The sequence below is a fragment of the Magnolia sinica genome, chromosome 8 (assembly GCF_029962835.1).
Source record: "Magnolia sinica isolate HGM2019 chromosome 8, MsV1, whole genome shotgun sequence".
NCBI classification, from domain to species: Eukaryota; Viridiplantae; Streptophyta; class Magnoliopsida; order Magnoliales; family Magnoliaceae; genus Magnolia; species Magnolia sinica.
The window spans coordinates 29854686-29880638 of NC_080580.1; the positions used below are offsets into that span (position 1 = coordinate 29854686).

At 39.9% G+C, this 25953-nt stretch overlaps 1 protein-coding gene and 1 non-coding gene across 2 annotated transcripts; both read left to right on the forward strand.

Moving 5' to 3' along the window:
• Positions 1–686: 686 nt before the first annotated feature.
• Positions 687–12688, forward strand: LOC131254198 (LRR receptor-like serine/threonine-protein kinase EFR). The gene is made up of 6 exons (XM_058255199.1): positions 687–1354; positions 1402–2979; positions 3079–3359; positions 6977–7054; positions 12161–12233; positions 12529–12688. The coding sequence occupies exons 1-6, from the start codon at positions 687–689 to the stop codon at positions 12686–12688; spliced, it is 2838 nt and encodes a 945-aa protein (XP_058111182.1).
• A 10761-nt stretch (positions 12689–23449) lies between these two features.
• LOC131254442 (small nucleolar RNA R71) lies at positions 23450–23556 on the forward strand. Its single transcript, XR_009175555.1, has one exon. It is a non-coding gene; the product is annotated as a small nucleolar RNA R71 (small nucleolar RNA).
• Positions 23557–25953: the final 2397 nt, after the last annotated feature.

The following is a 25953-nucleotide window of genomic DNA, read 5'->3' on the forward strand; positions in this document are numbered from 1 at the left end:
AGAAACTCAAGACCAAAAGCCGAGGTCCCTTGGAGATGGCAACAAGGAAAATTGGTGAGAGAGAGAGAGAGAGAGAGAGAGAGAGAGATATTCATTTTTAATTAATTAATTATTTTATATTTGGATTCAATAGACCATCGAGTCCCCTTCTTCCACATCTACCGAAAGAAACTCAATACTAAAAGCTGAGGTCCCTTGGGAGACGGCAACAAGCAAAATTCGAGAGAGAGAGAGAGAGAGAGTTAACATATTTCATAAAAAAGACCAAATATTAAACTTTTAGGATCTCCCAATCTTGATTTTTAGTTTTCAGGGGCATATTTGTTGCTTCCGAGATTGGAACACTTGACACCCTTGATACCATATTAGACAACCACTTTTTCTAAAAGATAGAGCTTTTAGAGGATGACATATCAATATATATCAAGCGACCTTAGCACTCTAACTTCTTCCTGTGGTGTGGTCCATTGAAGCCTTCAATCAACCTCCTTTTTGGAATCCTGCCATTAAATAATATTTTAAAACGGATGGACGGCTTAGATAAAATATATAAATAAAGTGTGCCCCACATAGCCCCTGACAGGACCGACAGTCTCTCTCTAGGTACTGGTTACTAGACTCCTCATCTCGAATCCACTCTATATATGTCTCCTCACTTTGGCTTTCCTGCGTTCACAAAAACTATAATGGAGTTCCCTCCTATGAGCCCAGGGGCATTTTGGTCATTTCTCCTTCTCACTTCCATTCACCTTCAATGCTTCTTCGGATCTCCCGCTCACTTCTCCAACGAAACTGATCGCGTTGCTCTGCTCCACTTGAAACACCTGATAACCGACGATCCTCTCCGTTCCTTGAGCTCTTGGAATCATACTCTCCACTTCTGTAACTGGCAAGGAGTTACATGCGGTGGTCACCGCCATCCTCAAAGGGTCACCGCCTTGAACCTCACGGGCCATAACTTGGTGGGGCCCATACCTCCCTTCATAGGGAATCTCACCTTCCTCAGGATAATCGATCTCTCAGCCAACAACTTCCACGACACAGTTCCTGAAGAGATTGGCCGTTTGTTCCGCTTGCGGTATCTCTATCTGACAAATAATACATTCAGCGGAGAGATTCCAGCAAATCTGACCCACTGTTCGGACCTCCAAGTCCTTCATCTTTACGGAAATCAGCTGGCTGGGAGGATTCCGACTGAGCTTGGCTCTCTGACCAAGCTCACCAGTTTGGCCCTCGGTCACAACAATCTTACAGGAAGCATCCCACCTTCACTTGGAAACCTTTCGTCTCTCACTTACCTTTATCTCTCAATAACAGTCTGGAGGGCAGAATCCCGGGTGAGCTCAGCCGGCTGGTAAGCTTAGAGCTGCTTGCAATTTTTTCCAATACACTCTCAGGTAGGATTCCTCCCTCGCTGTACAATCTGTCCTCCATTAAGATTTTGGACGTGGGAAGCAACAGATTGCATGGAAATCTTCCACCTAATTTAGGCCTCACTCTTCCTAATCTCCGAATGCTTCTCGTAGGATCAAACCAATTCACAGGACCAATACCAGTTTCATTATCCAATGCTTCGGGAATTGTAGTTATTGAACTCTGTAACAATAGTTTTAGTGGATCTGTGCCTCTGAATTTTGGAAGCCTCAAGGGTCTCACCCATTTACGTTTGTGGGGCAATGAACTTGGAATTGGGAAAGCAAGTGACTTGAGTTTTCTTATTTCTTTAAACAATTGCAGTAGTTTACGAGTGCTGCAGCTAAGCATAAATAATCTCAGTGGTGCGTTGCCTGAGTCCATGGCTAATCTTTCGACCCAACTGAGATGGTTAACTTTGGGAAATAACAGCATATTCGGTAGCATCCCATCTGGTATTCAGAATCTTATCGGCTTAACAGTACTGGCAATGAGGAATAACTTTCTGACAGGTACAATTCCCATTGGTGTTGGGAAGCTTAACAAGGTGGAGGTACTTTACTTGGATGGAAATGAATTATCTGGGCACATTCCGTCTTCTTTGGGAAACATCTCCCGATTGTTCCGACTTTCTTTAGATGGAAACAAGCTAACTGGGAGGGTGCCTTCAAGTCTTGGAAACTGTACATACATGCAGTTCATATACCTCGGTAATAATAATCTTAGTGGTAGCTTACCCAAACAACTTTTCAGCTTTCCCTCTTTAATTGAACTCCAGCTCACAAACAACTCTTTTACCGGTAATCTGCCATGGGAAGTCGGTTACTTGAAAACTCTCTCATTATTGTTTGTTTCAAATAACAATTTATCAGGCGAAATTCCAATCTCGCTAGGCAATTGTTTAAGCCTTGAGTATCTCTGGTTGGATGGGAACTTCTTTCAAGGTCCAATTCCATCAACATTTACTACTCTAAGAGGCCTTCAATCCCTGGATCTTTCACGCAACAACTTGTCTGGAAAGATTCTACGGTACCTGGAGAACCTTTTTGCCTTGCAGTATCTAAATCTATCTTTCAATAATTTCGAGGGTGAATTACCAAAACAAGGGGTCTTTAGAAATGCCAGTGAAGTTTCAGTACTCAGAAATAGTAAACTTTGTGGTGGTATTCCACAATTGCAATTGCCTCCATGCTCTGGCCAATCTTCCAAGAAACAGGGGATGTCTCGTGCTTCAAAAGTAAAATTCTCCATAATTGGTGTTGTCCTGTGTCTTCTTTCATTATCTTGTTTCATTACCATTCTTTATCGGGTCAGAAAGTCGAGAAAGAAACCTTCTGCTTTGCCTTCTGCCGAGGATCCTTTTGTCAATGTGTCTTATGCGGAACTCTTTAAAGCAACAGATGGGTTCTCTTCTGCTAATTTGGTCGGCACCGGAAGTTTTGGTGCTGTATATAAAGGGTTTCTAGATTGTGTTGGATCTATGGTGGCAATGAAGGTCTTCAACCTTCAACGACAGGGAGCTCTGAGGAGCTTTATGGCCAAATGCGAAGCTTTGAGAAACATTAGGCATCGGAATCTTGTTAAGATCTTAACTTGTTGCTCAAGCATTGATTTTAAAGGCAATGATTTTAAAGCTCTAGTTTATGAGTACTTGTCAAATGGAAGTCTAGAGAAGTGGTTGCATGGAGATGGTCATGATCAGCTGAAAAGGAACTTGAAGTTTACTCAAAGGCTAAACATAGCTATAGATGTGGCTTCTGCATTAGATTATCTGCATAATCATTGTCAAACGTCACTCGTACATCGAGATTTAAAACCGAGCAATATTCTTCTTGATGATGACATGACTGCTCGTGTGGGTTATTTCGGGCTAGCCAGGTTCTTATCTGAAGTCGTGCACACTGGTTCGATTGGAATGAAGGGATCTATTGGGTACATCCCTCCAGGTAACAATATTTTATCTATTTCCTTAACACACATGCAATTACATACACTCTGTTTGCTTGTTGGAGACCCAATGTGCAATCAAAGTAGGGTGGGCTCAGGTGGGCCTCACCATGATGTGCATGTAAAATCGACTTCAACCAATAGATATGTCTGACCATGTTAGGCCCAAGACTCAACAATCAGACTGGTCTATGATTTAGGTGAGCTGTACCAAAGAAAACATTTGGGGAGAGGGATGCTTGATTTAGCCCACTGTGAAATCCACTCGAACTATTAGATGTGTCCTCCTGAGTTAGGTCTAAGGGAAAAATTTAAAAAAAAATCAAATTGACCAGCGACTCAAGTAGGCTAAAAGTTGGAAGCGATTCCACCCTTGATTTTTACAAGGCCCATTATCATGATATGAAATCCCTTTTAATCATTAGATGGCATATTAAAACTGGGCCTGTAGACCAAAATATAGGCCCATCTGTGATTTAGGTGGGCAATGCGAAGGCAGGATAGTTTGGAGCGTGAGTGTTGCACGTACAGTACGCTGTTTCCAATCATGTAATACACTTGAATAACGGATGATGCTGATTTTTGGACCTTGGGCCTAAAATGAGGTGACCCACCTAATTGTCAAGTGGATTTCACATAAACATCATGATAAGGCCCACAGGAGCCACAACTCCTTTACTCTGGTGGGACCATCGCTCTCTCTGTAAACCACAAATATATTTCACCCATTAGATAACTTCCAACCTTTCATGTACTTGCAACATCCAATCCGTGCAATAGGTCAGTCCATTGCGATTTACGAGTGTATCCTTGTGAAAAAATAAGCTACATCTACTAATTGATCAGGTATGTTTATCAATGGCGAGATATATATAGTTTTCTAGATATGATCCACCTAATGAATGGATGGAGCTGATTTTTGCATCAAGTGATCATCATGGGTGTGCCCAACCTACTGTGGTTGGAAATCCCATTCACTTGAGAGGTTGAAGTTATTCGTGGTGGAGCATAACTTGTCCTCGAACCAGATGGACTTTGAAACCTGCTGTGTCTCTATACACACCCCAAAAGGGGTAGAGACAGCTTGAAGACAACCATGCACAAAAGTAAGGCTGGTGCACTCATTAGGGTAGTCTGACTACTGCATACTTCAGGAGCATTTCACACTGCTCACATCTCTTACAAACCATGTTAGCACTATTTTGCCTGAGTTAAACTTCTTATTATTTTTAGTAGTTAGGGAACTACCATAAGGCTTCAATTAACATAGTGAATATATATATGGGCAATGTTCACATAGGATGTTTGCATTTCAACTTTCATATGTTTCACATGCAATGCTTTCTTTTAAAATTTCAAACCACATCTCTGTATCACGTGTATGGATTTCTTTTTTAATAAAAGGTGATTGTGAGTCACGACATGTGAACATTAGACCAACGATGATGTTAGGCAAGCCACGGTCGTATTGTGAGCAGACCATCGGCCCTGTTCCTTAATTTCGATGGTTCAGGTTGCCTGATTATTGGACCATCCTAGTTTTTATTTAAAGTTATCTTCACCGTGCATCTCCCACCCATTGCACAGCTTGGATTTTCTACATAAATGACATGGGCAAGGAAAAATGTTGCATGTAAACGCATGCTTAGAACATCAAATTTCTCAATTTAAAGTTGTCCGGGTTATTAGATGGATGGATTCTCTTTGTGGCACATGTACCACAATAGCACATGCAATTGCGGTACACTGTCATAAAATCCTAGCCATCCATGAGTTGGGGCCATTTCAAACATGTACTGAGATGAAATTATGCTTCCAGGTTGAATAGGAAGACCTGTGTACGTTCAACCCTTGTACCTTGAACATTAAACACTAGTGTTTTTCTAAGTTTCTAAATTTCCCCATACCTGTGGCTGATTAAAGGAAATTCTACAGTATTGTCTCATATTTTTAATAGTGGGTCTTACTTATTGAATGACTTGGGTTTTTATATGCCCAATCTATGACAGAGACCTGTTCTTTAGGTAGGCTCTAGCAAGTGTTTTTCCTTGGCCTGATCATTCTTGTGATAAAGTAGGCCACTCTTGTACGTTGAATGTGGAACACTAGTAAATCTTCTAATTGTCTTTTTTTGGGAGCATTTAATTGTCCTTTTTGGGGGCATCCAATATTCATGGTGGGATTATCTAAATGGATGGGTGAGATGTCATACAAACACCATAGTGGCCCCACACACAACCTAGTTAGATGTACAAGTTTATATGGGTACATAAATATTCTGTGAAAACCCGCTCTAACTCATGCAAACCTTTTGAGAACATGTATGTGATGTTTGCACAAAATCCAATCCATCCAGTAGTTGAGTCACCCATCGAAACTCATGGGGCCAAAAAAGAGGTGGGCTACAAAAAAGAGGGAGGGGATGCCCACCCTTGATTTTTACCGGTGCACACCTGAGTTGGAAAATGAGGTGTTTTTCTGCTTTTGCCCAAGTCTTCATCTAAGCTAAATGAAGGTGTGTAGCCTGGATTGCGTGGAATGAGGTTTGCTAAGCTACAGGTGCGTATGGGAGCCTATTACACACCATATGCATGTGTAAAAGTGGTACATGAGTGCAATCTAATCCATGAATAGGGTGGGCACAGTCAAGTAGTACTTGACAAGGACTAGATTCAGACCTGACCTAAGCCTAAATCAAAACGAAGGTACAAGGACCTGATGGACACCTGAACCCAATTTTATCTTGATCTAGGTCAAAATATAACCTCAGGTATGAAACGTGCGGCGCGGCGATAATCAAACTTGTTGGCATCAAAATCTCATTGATCTTAAAGATTTAGCTATGCCAAGAACTAGTTACTTGCACCCCGCATGAATCACACCACAATAAGGAATAAAGAAATCTTTTTTGCTAATATCCTTGGTTAAGATTTGTGTTGAGATGAATAACACCATAATAAGGTATAAAGAATTCTTTTTTGATAATATCTTTAGTTAAGATATGCGTTGCATAAAAATCACAACAATAACTCATGTGTTCACTTGATGATAGAGGTGTTGAGTTCTTTCATTTGAGTAGTAGAGTCTGGTTCAATGTAGAACATTTTTGTAGGAATTTATAGGCACACTATTGATGTTAGAAATTTGGATACTTAGAATAACAAAAATGTCGATTACTTGTTCAAATAAATATTGATGTTCTTCTCTCTCTCTCTCTCTCTCTCTCTCTCTCTCTCTCTCTCTCTCTAAATTCAACCTCTGATATTATTTATATCTAAATGGCCACTTACATTCCAATATGACTGACATGTATAAATTATAGAGTATGCGATGGGCAGTAAAGCATCTACACAAGGAGATGTTTATAGCTATGGAATCCTTCTATTGGAGATGATCACCGGAAAGGGGCCAACTGATGACATGTTTAAGGACAATCTAAGCCTTCATCATTTTTCTAAGTTGGCTTTGCCTGAACAAGTAATGGAGATTGTTGATCCACAACTGCTCGTAGAAGAAGATGAAGTTACTCAGCACAATGAAAATCATGTCAATAGAAGAAATAGAATGCATGGCTGCTTGATTTCAATGGTCAAATTTGGTATGTTGTGCTCTGTAGAATCTCCAAGAGAACGAATGTGGATGAGAGATGTTGTTGCAGAAATGCATGCAATCAAGGACTTGTATCTTGGGACCGGTATTCACCGAGACAAACAAGTTAGGTCCAAATATTAGATGAAGGTTCATCTTACCTTAGTCATTATTGATAGTTATGTTGAGAAAGATTTCATTTTTTATTTTTTTTGTTTGAACACTTTTCTAAACCTCTTGATATATTTAACCTTGGCATAAGCGTGTGCTTGTATTGATAGTGATTATATGAAAAGATATATTTCTTTTTCTTTGTTTTATCTTGTGTCGGCGAAGAGACATTGTATCTTGAATTTAATAAGAAAAAGACCATCTTATTATTATAAGAATGCTACTGGGTTACAAAGATGTTTAATAACTAATAGTGCCAGGCACGGGATGAGTCAACTCGGGGAACATGACTCGTCTGACTCGTTCGGACCCAACTCGACCCAAACTGAGTAAGTGAGTCGATCCACCCAATCCGAACTCAAACCGAATTGAGTTCAGGTCACCCAGTAACTCGACTCGACCCGAAACGACTTGGTACCAACTCGACTCGATCAGAAACCCGACTTGACCCGAGTTCGGGTTTATATATATATATATATATACCTAAATCCAATCTTACTCGTCGCACCCAACTTGACCTCTCTCCCTCCCTCCTTCCTCCTCTCCTGAGCCTGACAGCTACTAGCTCGATAGCTCGGCTACTCGTCTCGACTGAGCAGCTTGTCCGCACCTACTCGGCCCACCAGCTCGTTGCCAACTCTTAATAGCCACCCAACTCTTCAAATAAACTAATCAAGGTAAGTTTATGTTGGTGAAGACTTATATTATTTTATGATTTTCATCTATTATTGTGAAATAGATCATGCTAGAGTATTCTAATTTGGGAGTTTTATGAAATTGGGATCGAGTAGGATTGAATGATAAATTAGAATGGGTCGAGTGCTGGTATTTGGTCCAGGTTGGCTCGGATGCATCCGGGTTGGCTGTGGTCGTCCGGGCTGGCTCGAGTGCAGCTGGGCTAGATCAGGCTAAACCATTTCTAAATCTTAAACCCTCAACCTAAACCCTAAACCCTACAAAAATGGTCAAGTTGACTCGACTCGGTCATAACAGGTCAAACTCGGTCCAGGTTACTTCAGGCTGGACCTAGACTCAGATCTGGTCAAGCATGCTGGACTCGGTACCGAGTCAGGTCAAGTTTGAATCAAGTCTATTTCACTCTCGGGTCGGGTCGGATCAACCCTGACTGGGGCCAACTCGACTCGATACCCAACTCTACTCACAAATATATTTTATGCAAAAGTTTTAAAATGATATTTCGATCTTGAGGAATTAGTTTAGCTATTGAACTACCAGCTTCCAACTTGATATTAGTCTGATGAAGCATTCAACCAATGATTCCCATTATGGATTTGGCAGAAAAAGAAAGAAAGAAAGAAAGAAAAAAAGCAAAGTTAAAAAAAAAAAACTTGTATGATCCAATGATTACATTCAACTGATGAAGTTCTTTTGCCTGATGAATGTGAATCATTGCTCCGTTTTCAGATGTATGTTGATTCACCACTAACAAGATGGTTAGAATTATCAAACCATGGTAGTCTTTGATGTAATGAATGGCACAAATAGACGGTGCATACCAATAAGTGCAATTACAGCTACCTCTCCATCTGGAAACATGGATTGATAGCCGCTTGAGAGGAATTCACTTCTTTTGTTGGAAGAAATATCAACAGAGGTTTGCAAGGAGGATTAGTACAGAATGGTGTCAGAAAGAATAGGTTTACTGGGCCCACACGAAAATAGATCCTTGTCCATTGCATGAAATCACACATTCCACATTAGTGTAGAGTAAGTGCGACATCTGAGCCTTATGACAGCTAAGCCATAGTTCTTAGTTCTTGTGACTCAAAAAAACAAGGCCGTTTCACTCAGGCCAGCAAAAATGTGCAAGAAAAATGAGTGGCCTAAACAATTTTAGAAGTTTCTTTTTCTTTTCTTTTTTTCTTCTAAAGAAGAGAATTTATTAAAATAAGAGAGGTTGTACACTAGAAGTAATTTTAGAAGGTAATAAGACGGATTTATAGCTCAATAACATCCAAACTTCGTGCCTACACAATGGTGAGTTTGCATCTTATACCCTTGCATTGTATTGGCATGCGTGCATGCATGTAGATGGCAGGGCTCCAAATGCATTTGGGCATGGCATTTGCAAATCTTGGAAAGCAACCTGAGAAGTTCCCAGATTTTTAATCAGTCGATGAAATTATTTAGAGATTGGATCTTAAAAATCAAGCCGTTCCACATTCAAGTAGGCCACCCTGCACAAAAGCAATAGAGAATTGCTTGTTTTACAAAACACCTAGCATTGAGTGAAATGGCCCTGACTTTTAGTTCAGAACACTTTTAGTTCAGAAAGATCTCAAAAGTTGTGACCATATGATAAAATCTTGGATCTCATCCTAATAAATTCCGGATGTCCCAACCATTAGTAAATGCAATTTTGATAGAATATTTTTGCGATTTACATTCTACTAAGAAATCAATGGTTTTGAGTCATCATTTAGCATGGCCAATTTAAAAATCCATGAATGTCGGGTGAAGTCATCTGATCATCACTTCTAGCAGCCCTATTGGTCAACGAAAATTGACTAGCCTTGTTCCTTTTCTTTTCTCAGGTTTGCTAGAAAATATCCATACACATGCAATAGCATGCATTTGTGCTCTAGAAGTTGAATCAGATTCTAAATAGGTGTTCTAGGTATTCGCTCTTATATCAAGCTGTTTCGGGCTATATTGTTTGTGGGTGATACTGATACATATGGTGTGATTTACCAGATTTAGACTACTTTAAATCTTGGTTTGGCATTATTTTTAATAGCATGCAATGGCAATGGTCAGATCAAAGGTTAGGATTTCGAATAGTCAAGATGGTCATATTCAAAATTTTGGTTTTTTAGGACTGGTCTTAATGCATTGCTACCTCTAATTTTCAATGACCCAAAATGTTTGATGGTGGGCCTTATCGTGGCTAGAGGATAACTATACATACAGCTCAAAACGTTTCAAATTGTTGATTTTTCTAGGTCCAGGCCCAGCCTATAGCTAGTCTTAATTTTCAAAGGCCCAATTTTTTTTTATGGTGAGCGGATTAACAGTACTCCCAAATTGAAATGTTTGACATTCTTGATAATTCGAAAGTTAAAGAGACTGGATATGTTCAAAGAAAGCGTTAAAGGTCATATTATTAGAGTGACCATAAGTTATTCCAAGTGAATCAACAGCCAAAACCAATTACGAACATCTGAACTAATGGCGAGAATAATAAGCCAAAGAAATAAAAGAATTGTGTCATTTATAGCCACTGCAAGAAGAAATATAGCCATTATTTTAGCAAATGGACTGACATGTTTGTGGAACTTGATAGATGATCGACATTAGTTATTCAAGGGTTTGTGCATCTAAGAGCACTCAAGATGTGAAGTGCATCAATGCACCTTTGTCAAACTTGGTAATATGCTCACTATGCGAAAAATCGTGAATTTGCTATGGACCAAATCCATCGTAAGATCAAAAGAACGACGAATTTCGTCTTTTGCGACGGATAAAAGCCGTCGTTATTCTGCAACGGATATGGTCCGTCGTGAAAATAAAAGCGCCAGTCGCCATAAAAATAACGGACTCAGAATTTAGTGGCGGATATGGTCCGTCGCTAAAATATGTCAACGAACTTCCAGTAACTCGAAAACATGAAATCAAAACTGTTTTTGAAATTCCCTTACTGCTGACAGAACCAAAAAAGTAAGAAAAACGTACAAAATAGCAAGCCAAAAAGCTGTGCATATTACTAAAAATCTGCAAAGCAACTCATAATGAACAATTTGGTGAGGACATGAAAAAAATAGCTTAAAAGCCATACCTTCTTATGAACTGATACTTTCAACAACAGGTGTAAAGGTCATCTACATTTCAAGGTGACAATGAAGCACATAGCTAATCTCAAGCATGAACCATAGGACAGGAGTCTTTAAGCTAGCTAAGGAAAAATGAATTACTAAATCTTTCCTTCTGCTTTTGGGTTAAAAGTTCAAACATTATTCTTTTTAAAGGATGCATAATTAATATTTTTTAGTCTTTTGTCCCAATTAACCACTAATCTGATGATGGTATTTCCTGTTATAAACTAGCATTATTGATTCAAAAGTTACAATGTTGTGTTTAATAATATGAACCTCTGGAGGAACAGGACTTGCTGTGCCTCCACGTTGTTTACCTTACACAGCATACATAGCTGAGATTAGGACCTTCGGTCCATGGGCCTCTCCACTGTTGTCAAAATTGTTATCATATTGCAAATCGTAAGAGGGGTTGAATTGTATCGAATCACAAATCGTATCGTAAATCATAAGAAATGAACCATTGCGTTTGTGTTATTGAAATCATTGAAAGGGTGACCTTAGGTGGTTGGGCAACAAGCTGAAATTATATACTTGGATAGTTGGTATCTGCATGACAGATTGTAAGCAAATGAATGGTCAAGGCAAACACCATTCCTTGTTTCCTATGATGTGGAAGCGGGTTATATGCTTATGTGATTGAAACCATTCAAAAGGTGGCTTTACTAGAAAGGTCATAGGCTGAAACTGAGTACTTGGATGGTCATATTTGCCTAATTGATATCTGCAAATGAATGGTTAAGACCAATCCTTGTTTCTTGATGGTGTATGAAGTAGAAATTCAAAAATTTTGTAAGAAGGCTGTTATTTAAAATGGTCAGGGCAGAAATTTTTGTTTCAGTAAGATGGTGACTGAAAAGAGACCCTCGTGCAAAAATAGTACTACTCATTAGGTGGGTCACATGTATGTTGAATATTGGCCATTCACCTTTCTGTACATTTCAAGTGATGCTTGTGGATGTAGAGCAATGCATTTTCAGTGAACAGTAAAGGCAGGTGTCTTTTGACCACAAAAGTGAAACCGTAGCTTGAGGATTAATTTAAGGTAAACTTCAGAAGGTTGGACGATGGTTTCTTTGTGGCAAATCAATATTCATGGTTGGGATTCTTGAATGCTTCCAGTCAGCCACGAGCATGGCTAGTCAATCAGGCTTGCTTTGATCCAAATTCATATCAGTTTTTCTTTTGTAAGAAAGTAACTGTCGCAGGGTTTGAGTTCAAATGGATGAATTTGCAGTTGGCTGCTTCTGCAGTTGAGTTGAAGATTAGGAGTGGGAATCTGTTTCTGACTTTTTTTTTCATTTTTATTCTGAGATGTAAATGCCTATTTATGAGCTCAAAACTTCCAACCATAAATGCCCAATCCAGAGGGGATTTTAACCTTCTGCAAACATTCATCAGCCCCTAATCCGTACTACTAAAACTAACCTGTAATAAAGGGAGCTGCCAAAGATGCCCAATCCTGGAACAAGGTTATGATTGCCTTTTCCAGGTGCCACTGCTGCAGTGCATTGAATTGAGGTGCGTGTGTGTGTGCGCGTGGTTGTTTCTAAATGCTTTTTTTTTCCAAAAATAGCTTCCCATTCTCTGTTAACATGACCAAACCAGCCATTCACACCATCTTAATGCCCCCGCTCGGGTTACAAGCTTTCACTAAGAAGCTCGGCAGAGATTTTTCATTGTTCCCAGCAGGGAAGACGGTTGCAGTTGTTGAAGGTAGCGGGTCAGGGAATTGATGTATTCTATATCCATGTCGTCTGTCTGTTTTCGTAGCTAGATCATTTTGGTTATAAGCCCAAAACTGAAGAAACAAATCTCAGGTGGAATATACTATAGGAAACAACGGTGTTCAATGCCCTACTGCCCACCATAATATTTCCATAATGTTTATTTGCCATTGAACCTATTGGTAAGGTCACATAAACCTTGACGAAGGGAAAAACAAATATCAGCTTGATCCAAAAAATTTGTGGCTTATTAATGGTCAATTGCCGCTATTTCTTATGGTATGGCCTGCCTGAGAATTGGATATTTTCATGGCCGAAAATGATCCGGCAAAATGGATGAATGGTGGGGATGTAGAATATATATACATCAAAGCACCCCATGGAAAGGGCCGCACCTAATCTACTCTCAGCCTAGATAGATGGCTAGCGGGCGGAGCAATACAGCACAGGACCAAGGTCTCCCTTTACCATTCAACTTTGGCAGCCAACAGGTTGTCCACATCTCAACCACACATGTGGCCATCTTGGATTACATGTAACATGGAGTAGATGAAAACTATATAATTGTGTTGAGGGAGTAGACTAGGTGTGGCCCTTATTGTGGGGCCCATCTTGATGTAGTTATTTTATATCAACACTTCCATCCATTTTGCTAGATTATTTTTGGGCATGAGCATAAAAATAAAGAACATCCCATTCTCAAGTGGACCATACTATAGAAAACAATGGGGATTGGCTATTAATGGGTCACAAAAGTTTATGATGAAGTTGATATTTGTTTTTCCCCTTCATTTAGGTTTGCATTACCTTATCAACAGGTTGGATGGCAAACAAACATTACAGAAACATTACAATGGGCCGTGGGAATCTTTTACTAGTAGGGGGTTCAGTTGTTTCCTATCAAATTGTCCACTTGAGACATGGACCTTCTTCATTTTTGGGCTCAAGCACTAAAATGATTTGGCAAAAATAATGGACAGCGTGGATATGGAATACATACACTGAGGTGGGCCCTATGGTAAGTGCGGCTGGTGTGAGTTTTCTGGATCCTATCATGATGTATGAGTAAACTAGATCACTCACGCCTATTTGTTCATGCAGGAGTCTAGGACAATCCTTTCCAAATCTGGGAGCATTCAGCAAGGGTAAAACTGCCAGATACAAGTTGATGGAAATAATAAAGTAGAAGCCCTCTATAATTCAAGATCCCTCGTATGGGAAGTGTTTGTCCGAGGTTAATGGGAACATTGAATTCAAAGAGGTCACCTTTAGCTACCCATCACAGCCAGATGTCATTTTGTTTAACTGTTAAAAAACAGATTGTTTACATTTTCTATGATTTGTCAATTCAAAGAGTTGTTTTATTCATTTGATGATTTACAACAATTGCTGAAAATCACTGCATTTTTTTTTTTAATATCTGGACTGGATTCTCTCTATGAAAAGCTTCCATTTTCTCATGAGTATTGGCTATCATGATAATTGGTAATCCATACCAAAACAAAATATGATCTCTAGTGCAAATTTATATTACCATCTAATTCATTCAAAGGAGTCTTCACACCAAGATGAACCTAGTATTATCTACTACATACTAGTAACATACAACTAATATTGGAGCACCATACCATAAGCTACAAAATTTCATGTCCCCCTAAACAAGGTATCCTCCATTGATAACACACACACACACACACACACACACACACACACACACACACACACACATATTTATATATATTATAAGTTCTTTATTTTCATTTACATTCGCAAATACATTCATCATCTATCCAACTATTAACAACATTTACAAAAAATGAAAGATATCCAACCAACTCTTAAGAATAATTTGCAACTCTTAACCTACTGGGAACCGTCATGCACCGTAATGTCTTACGGCAGAGCGGGTTCTGAGGAGTTACAAGTTGACCCTAACGACAACATATCAATGAAGCGATAAAGATATAAATGATTCAAGATTAATTTAAGGTTTCGAGAACTAACATCCACCTCACTCTTACTGCCAAGTAGTCCTAATGAAAATGTATCCACACTACAAGAAGGGAACCAAAAAAAAAAAAAGAACTGGTGGCTACACCGATACGGTCTAGTGTGAACGGTTGCCTACATACCCAATTTTCGGAAGATTGGGATCAAGCCACTATGTAGTTCTTAATATTTAAATCAAAACACTTTACGCATAAGCAGAGAAAAAATAAAAACAAATCATAATAGAAATATGTGTACCTCCTGTTACACATAAGAAGATGAAAAGCTGAAACAAATCACAACATAAATCTCTGTAAATTAATCAAGCAAAACTACTAAATAATTCAAGATAAAGATTTAGTCAAATAATATCCAAAACAACCTCAAACACAATCCACATGTCTTGACCAAATTTAAAAAGTATGTTCTTGACTTCAAGGATATAATGAATTGATTTTTAAAGGAACTGTGTAAGGGCATGGCATCATTATGTCTTCCTCTAAAATTTACACGTGCATATTAGAAAATGCATGCTTGCCACCCACTTATTAGATTGTAAGCGGAAGGCTAAATGCGAGCCAGAACGTGGATCCAGAGAAGAAGTATCTCCTTGAATGGGTACAATATTTAAATTCTCCTATCAACATACATCAGAAATGAAAAGGCTGAAATTCAATTCTATCATTTTGGAAAACAGTACTACATCTCTTGAGAATCCAAAATTCTTTTGTAGTTAGAAAAATAAGCCAAAAAACACTTATTTACCCTATTGAACTAAATCATCACAACTGGATTCAATTGGACATCGAAAAGCAGCCTTTGCCTATTCTTGATGTGGGACCTTGTAATATATGCCCATTCTGGTCTGTCCAATTTCTGTATTGGTATGCAAGTTGGTTGAACCCCAATGTGATGTGGCATGCCCATTCTCGCACGTGGGTCCTACCATGGATAGTTCAAGTAGCAAGCTTCACACTGTTGGATGTGAAGGCCTCACCTATAGCTAGTCCAAATGGAGCTGGTTGGGCCATGGGGGCTACCATGGTGTCCAACCAGTCTAACAAGGGTTGCACCATAATGAAAATGGGATGCCCCAAAAATCATGCTAATCTGACCATTAAGTGGTCCACTGAATTTCAATGTTTTGTGTGTGGTCCTCCATTGTTTTCTATCATGTGCCTGAAATGTTGATTAGACCCTCTTGATTTTTGGGCCCTCCTATTTTCATGATGGGGCAACCCTGTTTGATGGATCTGTTGACATACATGCACCCTGGTGGACCCTACACGTAGCTGGTTGCACCTTTTTCCATCTACAACTAGTTGCATGTGGGACATTCTTCCATTGGATGATATAGTTCCTGTATGTAGCTATGTGGTGCACGATACTGAACAGCTCAGATCGAATCATTACATGAGCAATGCATGGCACTTCACTTTGCAAGAACAATAATGAGGCAGATTGTAATAGATGATATGCAGGCACTTGGAAATTACTTAAAGATGGTATATTGTTCCATAAGAGTAATTCAAATTAAACAGTCTAAATCATGACTACAAGTTTATATGTATCATGATCAAACGTATTTGATCATCCACCTATCAGATTTGTTGGACATATATTAGACAGTTAAAAGTGAAAGGTATCCGTGTTCACTCCCCAAGTATAGGGTTGTGATGTAGTAATAAACTCGGTAAGACCGAGGTCGAATCCACAGGGACTGATACCTGTACGTTATCTAAAATCAAGTAGAAATAGAACTAGACTGAGAAGTGATATAATTTAGGAAATAATTGTGGAATAAGTATCTAAGACTTCAGAGAAAGGAAACTAGGGATTCAGAGGATCCACTTGTAGAGATCAGGGAGATCTTATGCCAGTATCACAAATTATGGAAATTTACTGAACTGCCATTGATATAGGTTTCAAGAGATGAAAGGTGTATGAATTAGAATGGATTCCGTCATCTAACCATGCCCAGGAGACAAAGCCGACGACAGGATTAAACTAATTACCAACCAATCAACAATGTATGAGGATCAGGAAGGGTACTGTCATCCTACCATGCCCATGGAGCAATGATGAACAACAGGGCTTCCTGATTTCATAATCATAAAAAGGGAGAGAAATATTAAAAGCCATTGCAACTCCATTGTAATTTCAGTCACAACAGACCATTAAAGACTAATAAAAGTATTCCTTATAATAATCATCAAAGAACAAATTCAGTTCATGCATTCATATTTAAAGTATAAAGTAGTCTCCCGTCTCGCTACAGGCTTCACCTCTTAGCCCTAGCTAAGAGGTTCAGCCAGACATGACTGGCTTGAACGCAAAGCGAATAGAAAGAAAAAAGAATAAAAAAAATAAGAGAGAATAAGAAAAGAACTTCTTCCTTTCTTCCTTACGTGCGCCAGAACGAGCACCCCCCTGACGTGCCAGCCCAGCACCTTCACGTTCCAAAAGAACTTTCCCTGCCGATGGACCAGCAGCCAAACTCCTCTCGTGCACAGCAGCAGCAACCGAAAAATCCCTCCCTTCCGTTTTCTCTCTCTCTCTCTCTCACGATAAATCCAAGACCGAGCCAAAGATGATCTCTTTCTTCCCCCCTCCGTTCCTTTATATCCTGGTCCCCTGGTGTATCAAACACTCCATGCCGAAATCCATGCTTTTTAGTATCCTTTCCCAGTCCACGCTCATGAAGACGCCCTGCATCACAAATACAATTAAATTAGGCTATTAAACGGTGTCATGCTTGTAAATCCATGCAATAAATGGGTCTGATATGCAATATTTGACCCTCAACACAACCCCCAACCAGCATTTTGCTAGTCCCGAGCAAAGTATGCGAAAAATAAGTTGAGAATTACAGGAGAATTTCTATGAACTCGAGTGATTTTGGAAAACAATCCAGATATTTAGAATTCAACAATTCATGAATGTTGGGCCTTACTCTCTCCTAGACTCACACACACGGTAAACTTCATAACCAAATTCAAAGTATTAGTCCCTTAATTAGAACTAATCCTAAACATTGAGTTCCACAGATGTAAAGTGTAATTCCAACTTTCATCATTAATATTCAATTCTTTATTTCAGGATATCGTTGGCAATCAACAAGAGAATTCATAATAACCAAAGCTTGCCTCAAAGATCATCTTTTCATTCCTTCAGATTTTATTTATTTATTTATTTATTATTTTGGGAATGAAGTCCACACTTATAGGGAGCAAACCTATAGTGAAGATTCTTTGCCTAACCTTTTTCAACGGTATCTCTTCCTTTTAATTGATCTTGACGGGCAATTGTTTAAGTTGGTTCCTTCTATGCTTACTGATCACCAAATTAACCCTTCAGTTTCAAACTGAAATCTTAATGTGTAAGCGAGATGTGACATGTGAAATCATGACTCAATCAATGTTTACAACTTCTAATCATGGATTAATAATTAAACTTAACTGTGAAATCTAACGAGCAACTGAATCCAAGAACAGTAAATCCACAACATTCCATATCCTGTGATTCTAAATCAAAGATGGTTGTCAAATCACTTTGAATTCACTAGAAAGTCCTGAAAAATTTAAAAATTTCCAAAAAATACTCCCACCCCCAACCTAAAAGCTACATTGTCCTCAATGTAAAAGATATGAGTATGGAATGCGCATAGGACAACAAAAGTAAAGAAAAAGTGAAGGGAAGATAGTACCTGGATGATGAATCATGAGAGACTTTCCAAGAGATCGCAGCATGGAATCCAGTCAGCACGAGAGAGAAAGTAACACAAAACTAACAAAAATACAATCCTACCTGTACCACTTTCGCAGGTGCTCTCGATTGCATTTAGCGTATGCAACAAGCCTTTAAACCCCTAGGTTACCCCTAGTGGACGAGTTGTAGTCTCGTGAGGGTTTGCAGTAATGTTACCCACAAACATTGAACTAGCTAGGAAAATGAAATAAGCTGAAAAGCTGGGTTGTCTCCCAGGAGCGCTAAGTTTAACGTCTTCAGCCAGACCAAAGCAACTACCCTAATCCTATGAAAGCGATAATCCTACCTATACCTCCATCAGACTAGGAGATCAGTCCTGGTAAACAGGATCGGTCAGAGGCATGGACATGTCCTCTGAATCAAATTTCTCGACGAATGGCTTTAAACGATGTCCATTTACTTTAAACTCCTTGCCATTGTCGGGATCTCTTATCTCGATGGCCCCATGAGGATAAGCAGTAACAACAATGTAAGGGCCGGTCCAACGAGATCGAAGCTTACCCGGAAAGAGATGTAATCGAGAATTATACAAAAGGACTTTCTGGCCTGGTGTGAATGATTTTCGTAGAATATGTTGATCATGAAACGCCTTCATCCTGTCCTTGTAAATTCTCGAATTCTCGTATGCGTCGTTCCGGATTTCTTCAAGTTCATTCAACTGAAGTTTGCGTAGCGAGCCAGCGTTGTCTAGATTGAAATTAAGATTTTTGATTGCCCAGTATGCTTTATGTTCCAGCTCCACAGGTAAGTGACAAGCTTTTCCATAGACAAGTCTAAAGGGAGACATTCCTATAGGAGTTTTAAAGGCAGTACGGTAAGCCCATAGGGCATCGGTCAATCGGATTGACCAATCCTTACGATCAGGGTTAACCGTTTTCTCCAAAATGTGTTTAATCTCCCTATTGGAAATCTCAGCTTGTCCACTTGTCTGTGGATGGTATGGGGTGCTCATCTTATGAGAGATACCGTATTTCTTCATTAAGCTCTCGAATGGTCTATTACAAAAGTGTGAGCCCCCATCACTAATGATGGCTCGAGGCGTTCCGAATCGAGAAAGGATGTTCTCTTTCAGGAATTTAATGACTGTGCGATGGTCATTCTTTCGACACGGAATCGCTTCAACCCATTTAGTGACATAATCCACGGCGAGCAAAATATACAGATTTCCAAACGATTGGGGGAATGGTCCCATGAAATCGATGCCCCAGCAATCAAATGCTTCAATGATAAGGATGGGATTCAAAGGCATCATATTTCAACGGACAACCCTCCAATTTTTGACAACGCTCACAAGCTTTGCAAAACTCATGAGTGTCCCTGAACATAGTGGGCCAATAAAAGCCACACTGTAAAATCTTGGCCGTGGTCTTTTTAGCAGAAAAGTGACCACCACAGGCCTGTGAGTGACAGAAGGAGATGACGCTCTGATGCTCATCGTCTGGTACACATCTCCTTAGGATTTGGTCTGGGCAATATTTAAATAAATAAGGATCATCCCAGAAAAAGTTACGCACCTCGGTGAAGAATTTCTTCTTATCTTGCGCAGTCCACTGTGTCGGTATGGCACCTGTAGCAAGATAATTAGCAATATCAGCAAACCAAGGTGAATGGGAGACTCTGAACAGTTGTTCATCAGGGAACATGTCATTGATATGGGTCGCCTCAAGAGAATCAGAGGTATTAAGGCGAGAAAGGTGATCGGCCACTACGTTCTCTACTCCCTTTTTATCTTTAATTTTCAAATCAAATTCTTGGAGTAGAAGGATCCATCGTATCAAACGGGGCTTAGAATCATTCTTAGAAAGAAGATACTTAAGTGCCGCATGATCTGTGTAGATAATGATCTTGGATCCGATCAAGTAGGACCTAAATTTGTCCAAGGCGAACACTACGGCTAAGAGTTCCTTTTCCGTAGTCGAGTAGTTCACTTGGGCAGGATTTAGAGTCCTACTCGCGTAATGAATGACGTAGGGCCTCTTATCTTTTCTCTGGCCTAGGACCGCCCCAAGAGCATAATCAGAAGCGTCGCACATGAGCTCAAAAGGAAGGCTCCAGTCGGGTGGCTGCATGATAGGTGCAGTGGTTAATGTGCCCTTAAGCTTGGTGAAAGCTTCTTGGCATTGCTCAGTCCACTCGTACGGAGCATCCTTTTGAAGAAGATTACATAAAGGACGAGAGAGGAGACTAAAGTCCTTTATGAATCGCCTGTAAAATCCTGCGTGTCCTAAGAAGGATCGCACGTCTCTGATGTTCTTGGGTGGAGGTAGGTTAGAGATAAGATCGATTTTTGCCTTATCTACCTCGATTCCTTTGGACGAGATGATATGCCCAAGGACTATTCCCTTCTGAACCATGAAATGACACTTCTCCCAATTAAGTACCAAGTTCTTTTCTTCACATCTTTTCAGCACACATTTAAGACTTTCCAAGCAGTTGCTGAAAGATGGACCGTAAACAGAGAAGTCGTCCATGAAGACCTCTAGATATTGCCCCACCATATCAGAAAAGATACTAAGCATACATCGCTGAAAAGTGGCAGGGGCATTACATAATCCGAATGACATCCTTCGATAGGCAAAGGTGCCGTAGGGACATGTAAATGTGGTCTTTTCCTGGTCTTCAGGGGCTATCTCTATCTGGTTGTAGCCCGAATACCCGTCAAGGAAACTGTAATAAGAATGACCAGCTAACCTTTTCAGGATCTGATCAATGAATGGTAAAGGAAAGTGGTCTTTCCTCGTGACGGTATTCAACTTCCTGTAGTCAATGCACATTCTCCAACCAGTAGTGACTCTAGTTGGCACGAGTTCATTCTTAGCATTGGTTACGATGGTGATTCCGGACTTCTTAGGGACCACTTGAGTTGGACTCACCCATTGACTATCAGATATAGGGTATATAATTCCCACATCCAATAGTTTAAGAACCTCGGCCTTAACCACTTCCTTCATGTTTGGATTCAGTCTACGTTGTGGTTGCCGAGCGGTTTTCGCATCATCCTCAAGATATATGCGGTGAGTACAAATCGAGGGATCGATTCCCTTGAGGTCCGCTATCGTCCATCCCAGGGCTCCTTTATGCTCAATGAGAGTAGATATGAGCATACTCTCCTGTTCTTTCTCCAGGTGGGCAGAGATCACCACCGGGTATGTCTCATCTTGACCTAAATAGGCATATTTCAAATCAGAGGGCAAAGGTTTTAGGTCAAGCTTCGGCGGCTTGAGATTAGACGGTAGAGGCACTACATCAGTCTGTGGTAATTCTTCAAATTGTGGCCTCCATCGGTTAACTTCAAGTACCGGTGCAGTATCCAGCAAGGCGCACGTCTCCCTAATCATGTCATCATCAAAATCATGGGAGTGGGCCAGGCATGTCTCTAGATGGTCGGAGGATAAAGTCAGAGGTGTCGTATCTTTCACGAAAGAGTCAATCATGTTAATATCGTGGACATCGTCATCATCCTCTGAGTTGCTGCCGTTATTGAAAAAAATGTTTGACTCCAATGTCAAATTTCCAAAAGACATAGTCATGATACCATTCCTGCAATTGATAATTGCATTTGACGTGGCAAGGAATGGGCGACCAAGAATGACGGGAATCTGAGTGCTCATGTTATTGATGGGTTCGGTGTCCAGGATGATAAAGTCTACAGGGTAGTAAAATCTATCAACTTGGACCAACACATCCTCAATTATCCCTCTTGGTACACGAACAGAGCGATCAGCAAGTTGTAGTGTGGTTAGGGTGGGTTTTAATTCACCCAAACCTAACTGTTTGTATACCGAGTAGGGAATCAGATTGACGCTCGCTCCTAAGTCAAGAAGTGCGTGATCAATTCGATGGTTCCCGATTACACATGATATGGTTGGGCTACCGGGATCCTTGAACTTCTGCGGCACGTCTTGCTTCAGGATGGCACTCACTTTCTCAGTCAAGAAGATTTTCTTTTGAATGATTTTCCGTCGCTTGGTCGTGCATAAGTCTTTTAGGAATTTGGCATATGAAGGTATCTGTTTAACGACATCAAGTAGAGGAATGTTGACTTTCACCTGTTTCAACACCTCTAGGATATCCTGAGAGTTAGATAGAGGTTTTGGTGAAACCAACCGTTGAGGGAATGGAGCAACTGGCTTCTCTAAAAGTTCCGGTTCTAATTTTTGTGGGGCATCACTGGATCCATCATTGTTGTCCTTTTCTGGTTCTTGAGGCTTTTCGGGCCTAACTGGAAGAGTTTTATCAATAGTCTTCCCACTTCTAAGAGTGGTGATGGATTTAGCATGCCCCATTTGTTTTGAAGAGCTGGGATCATTACTCTCGTACTGCGGTTTAGGATTGGGGAGAGGTTGCGCAGGAAGCATCCCCTTTTCTATAACCGTCATACGAGAGTCTATCTTTTGCATAAAATTTGTAATTCCCCGCATTGCCTGAGCCAGCTCTTGTATGGGATTTTGAACCGGTTCCTCTTGAGGTTTCACTTGATTTGGATTTTGATTGAAGAAACCTGGAGGAGTCGCCGTTTGTCCATTCCTCCAACTAAAGTTCGGATGATTTTTCCAGCCAGGATTGTATGTGTTGGAGTTAGGTCCAGTAAAAGGTCTTTGATAATTATTTACGGCATTGGCTTGTTCATTCAACACTCCTCGAAAGGCAGGTATTGTAGGGCAGTTTTCAGTTGTGTGAATGTTGCAATCACATATGCCGCAAACAATTTCATTGACCTTATCCTTCTTTCCTTCCATGGCCTCAACTTTCCTTATGAGTGTAGTCACTTTACATTTGAGATCATCCTCTTCTTTCAAGAGATATAATCCACCTTTCTCCTTTAATTGAGTCGGCCTAGACGTGGTGTTCGCCATTGGGTAATAGTCCCATGATTGTGTTTTTTCAGCGAGACTATCCCATACCTCGTCAACATCTTTGTTGATGAACTCTCCATTACACATTGTCTCGATCATTTGGCGCATGGAAGATGTCAGTCCATCATAGAAAAAATTTGTAATGCGCCACGTTTCAAATCCGTGTTGTGGGCATGAACTGACCAACTCTTTGAACCTTTCCCAACATTGGAAGAATGTTTCATCTTCCTTTTGGGCAAAGTTCATGATTGCTTTTCTGAGGGTAATCGTTTTATGATGTGGGAAGAATTTTTTTATGAATTCCCTCTGCATGTCGTTCCATGTGCCAATGGATCTAGGACGCAGTGAATGTAACCACGTCTTAGCTTTTTCTTTTAAGGAAAAAGGAAAGAGTTTCAGCCTAATTGTATCCTCAGATACATTAGGAAAATATAATGTAGCTATTATCTCATCGAACTCTTTCAAATGTAAATATGGACTTTCAGATTCAAGTCCATGGAATTTGGGAAGGAGTTGGATAACTCCTGGCTTGATGTCCATTTGTCCTGTGTTTTCAGGGAAAATCATGCATGAGGGCGTACTCACTCCCGCCGGTTGTAGAAAATCTCGTAAAGTACGAGGCGGGGGTGCCTGTTGCACCTCATTCTCATCTTGGGTATCCTCCACCCTGGGTGGAAGTAGAGGAGGTTGGTCTTCAGCCATAACCTCAGTTAACTCAGGGGATTTCGAGCGGTGTCTAATCCTGCGATGGATAGTCAACCCCTCAACCACTCCTCCTTCAGTCAAGAGACGTCGAGTGTTGTCACGGGCCCACTTGGGCATGAAACACTCGCGGCCCTCAATTCAAAACCTAATCCTAAAGAAGGAAAAAGAAAATCTAAAACGAAAGAGAGGGAGAGTTGGAAAGGAATTACCAAATTGAAGCTCCTAAGTTAATGACCTGCAAAATAAAACAAAAATAAGTTAGATTTTAAAAAGGAGGAAAACGATACTTTAAAAGAAAAATAACAGTAAATTAATTTCTAAAAGAAGGTATTCTGTAAAGAAAAGTGGAAATTTCTAAAGTAAGCTAGGAAAATCCTATACTAGGAAGTAAATTACTAAAAGAGAATTAAAAAATAGAAAGTAGGGAAGGAGTGTACCAAAATAGAGATTTCTATCTTAACGGCCTACAAAATAGGAAGGTTAGTTTCTAAACAAGAATTCTAAAAATAAATTAAGAAACAAAATTAGATTCTAAAAGTGTTAGAATTAGAAAGTTACTAAAATTTAAACCCTAATTCTAAAAATATGAAAAAGTAGAGAGATTAGGAATGAATTACCAATTTAGAAACTTATGTCCAGATCCTATAAAACAGGAAACAAGTTAGTTTTGAACTCAAATAAAAATAAATAAATAAATAAAAACTAAGGTTAGTAAAATCCTAATCTTAAACTAATCCTAAAACCAATTAATTTCAGAAAATCGTAACCGTCAGTCCCCGGCAACGGCGCCAAAAACTTGTTCACTCCCCAAGTATAGGGTTGTGATGTAGTAATAAACTCGGTAAGACCGAGGTCGAATCCACAGGGACTGAAACTTGTACGTTTCCTGAAACTAGGTAGAAATAGAACTAGACTAAGATGCAATCTGAAACAAATAGAATTTAAGGAATAATTATCTAAAACTTAAGGAATTTAGAGAAGGGAAACTAGGGATTCAGAGGATCCACTTGTAATCGTATGCCAGGATCACAAATTATGGAAATTTACTGAACTGCCATTGATATAGGTTTCAAGAGATGAAAGGTGTATGAATTAGAATGGATTCCATCATCTAACCATGCCCAGGAGACAAAGCCAACAACAGGATTAAACTAATTACCAACCAATCAACAATGTATGAGGATCAGGAAGGGTACTGTCATCCTACCATGCCCATGGAGCAATGATGAACAACAGGGCTTCCTGATTTCATAATCATAAAAAGGGAGAGAAATATTAAAAGCCATTGCAACTCCATTGTAATTTCAGTCACAACAGACCATTAAAGACTAATAAAAGTATTCCTTATAATAATCATCAAAGAACAAATTCAGTTCATGCATTCATATTTAAAGTATAAAGTAGTCTCCCGTCTCGCTACAGGCTTCACCTCTTAGCCCTAGCTAAGAGGTTCAGCCAGACATGACTGGCTTGAACGCAAAGCGAATAGAAAGAAAAAGAATAAAAAAATAAGAGAGAATAAGAAAAGAACTTCTTCCTTTCTTCCTTACGTGCGCCAGAACGAGCACCCCCCTGACGTGCCAGCCCAGCACCTTCACGTTCCAAAAGAACTTTCCCTGCCGATGGACCAGCAGCCAAACTCCTCTCGTGCACAGCAGCAGCAACCGAAAAATCCCTCCCTTCCGTTTTCTCTCTCTCTCTCTCTCTCACGTTAATTCCTCGATTTTCTTGGATCCCTGGCGTGCAAATCTATCGATCTTGGTCTCCTAGGGTCCGTCCACTGCTTTAGTGTCGTCAGATCGGTAAATCCATGCTTTTTAGTGTCCTTTCCCAGTCCAAGCTCATGAAGACGCCCTGCATCACAAATTCAATTAAATTAGGCTATTAAACGGTGTCATGCTTGTAAATCCATGCAATAAATGGGTCTAATATGCAATATTTGACCCTAAAGGTATC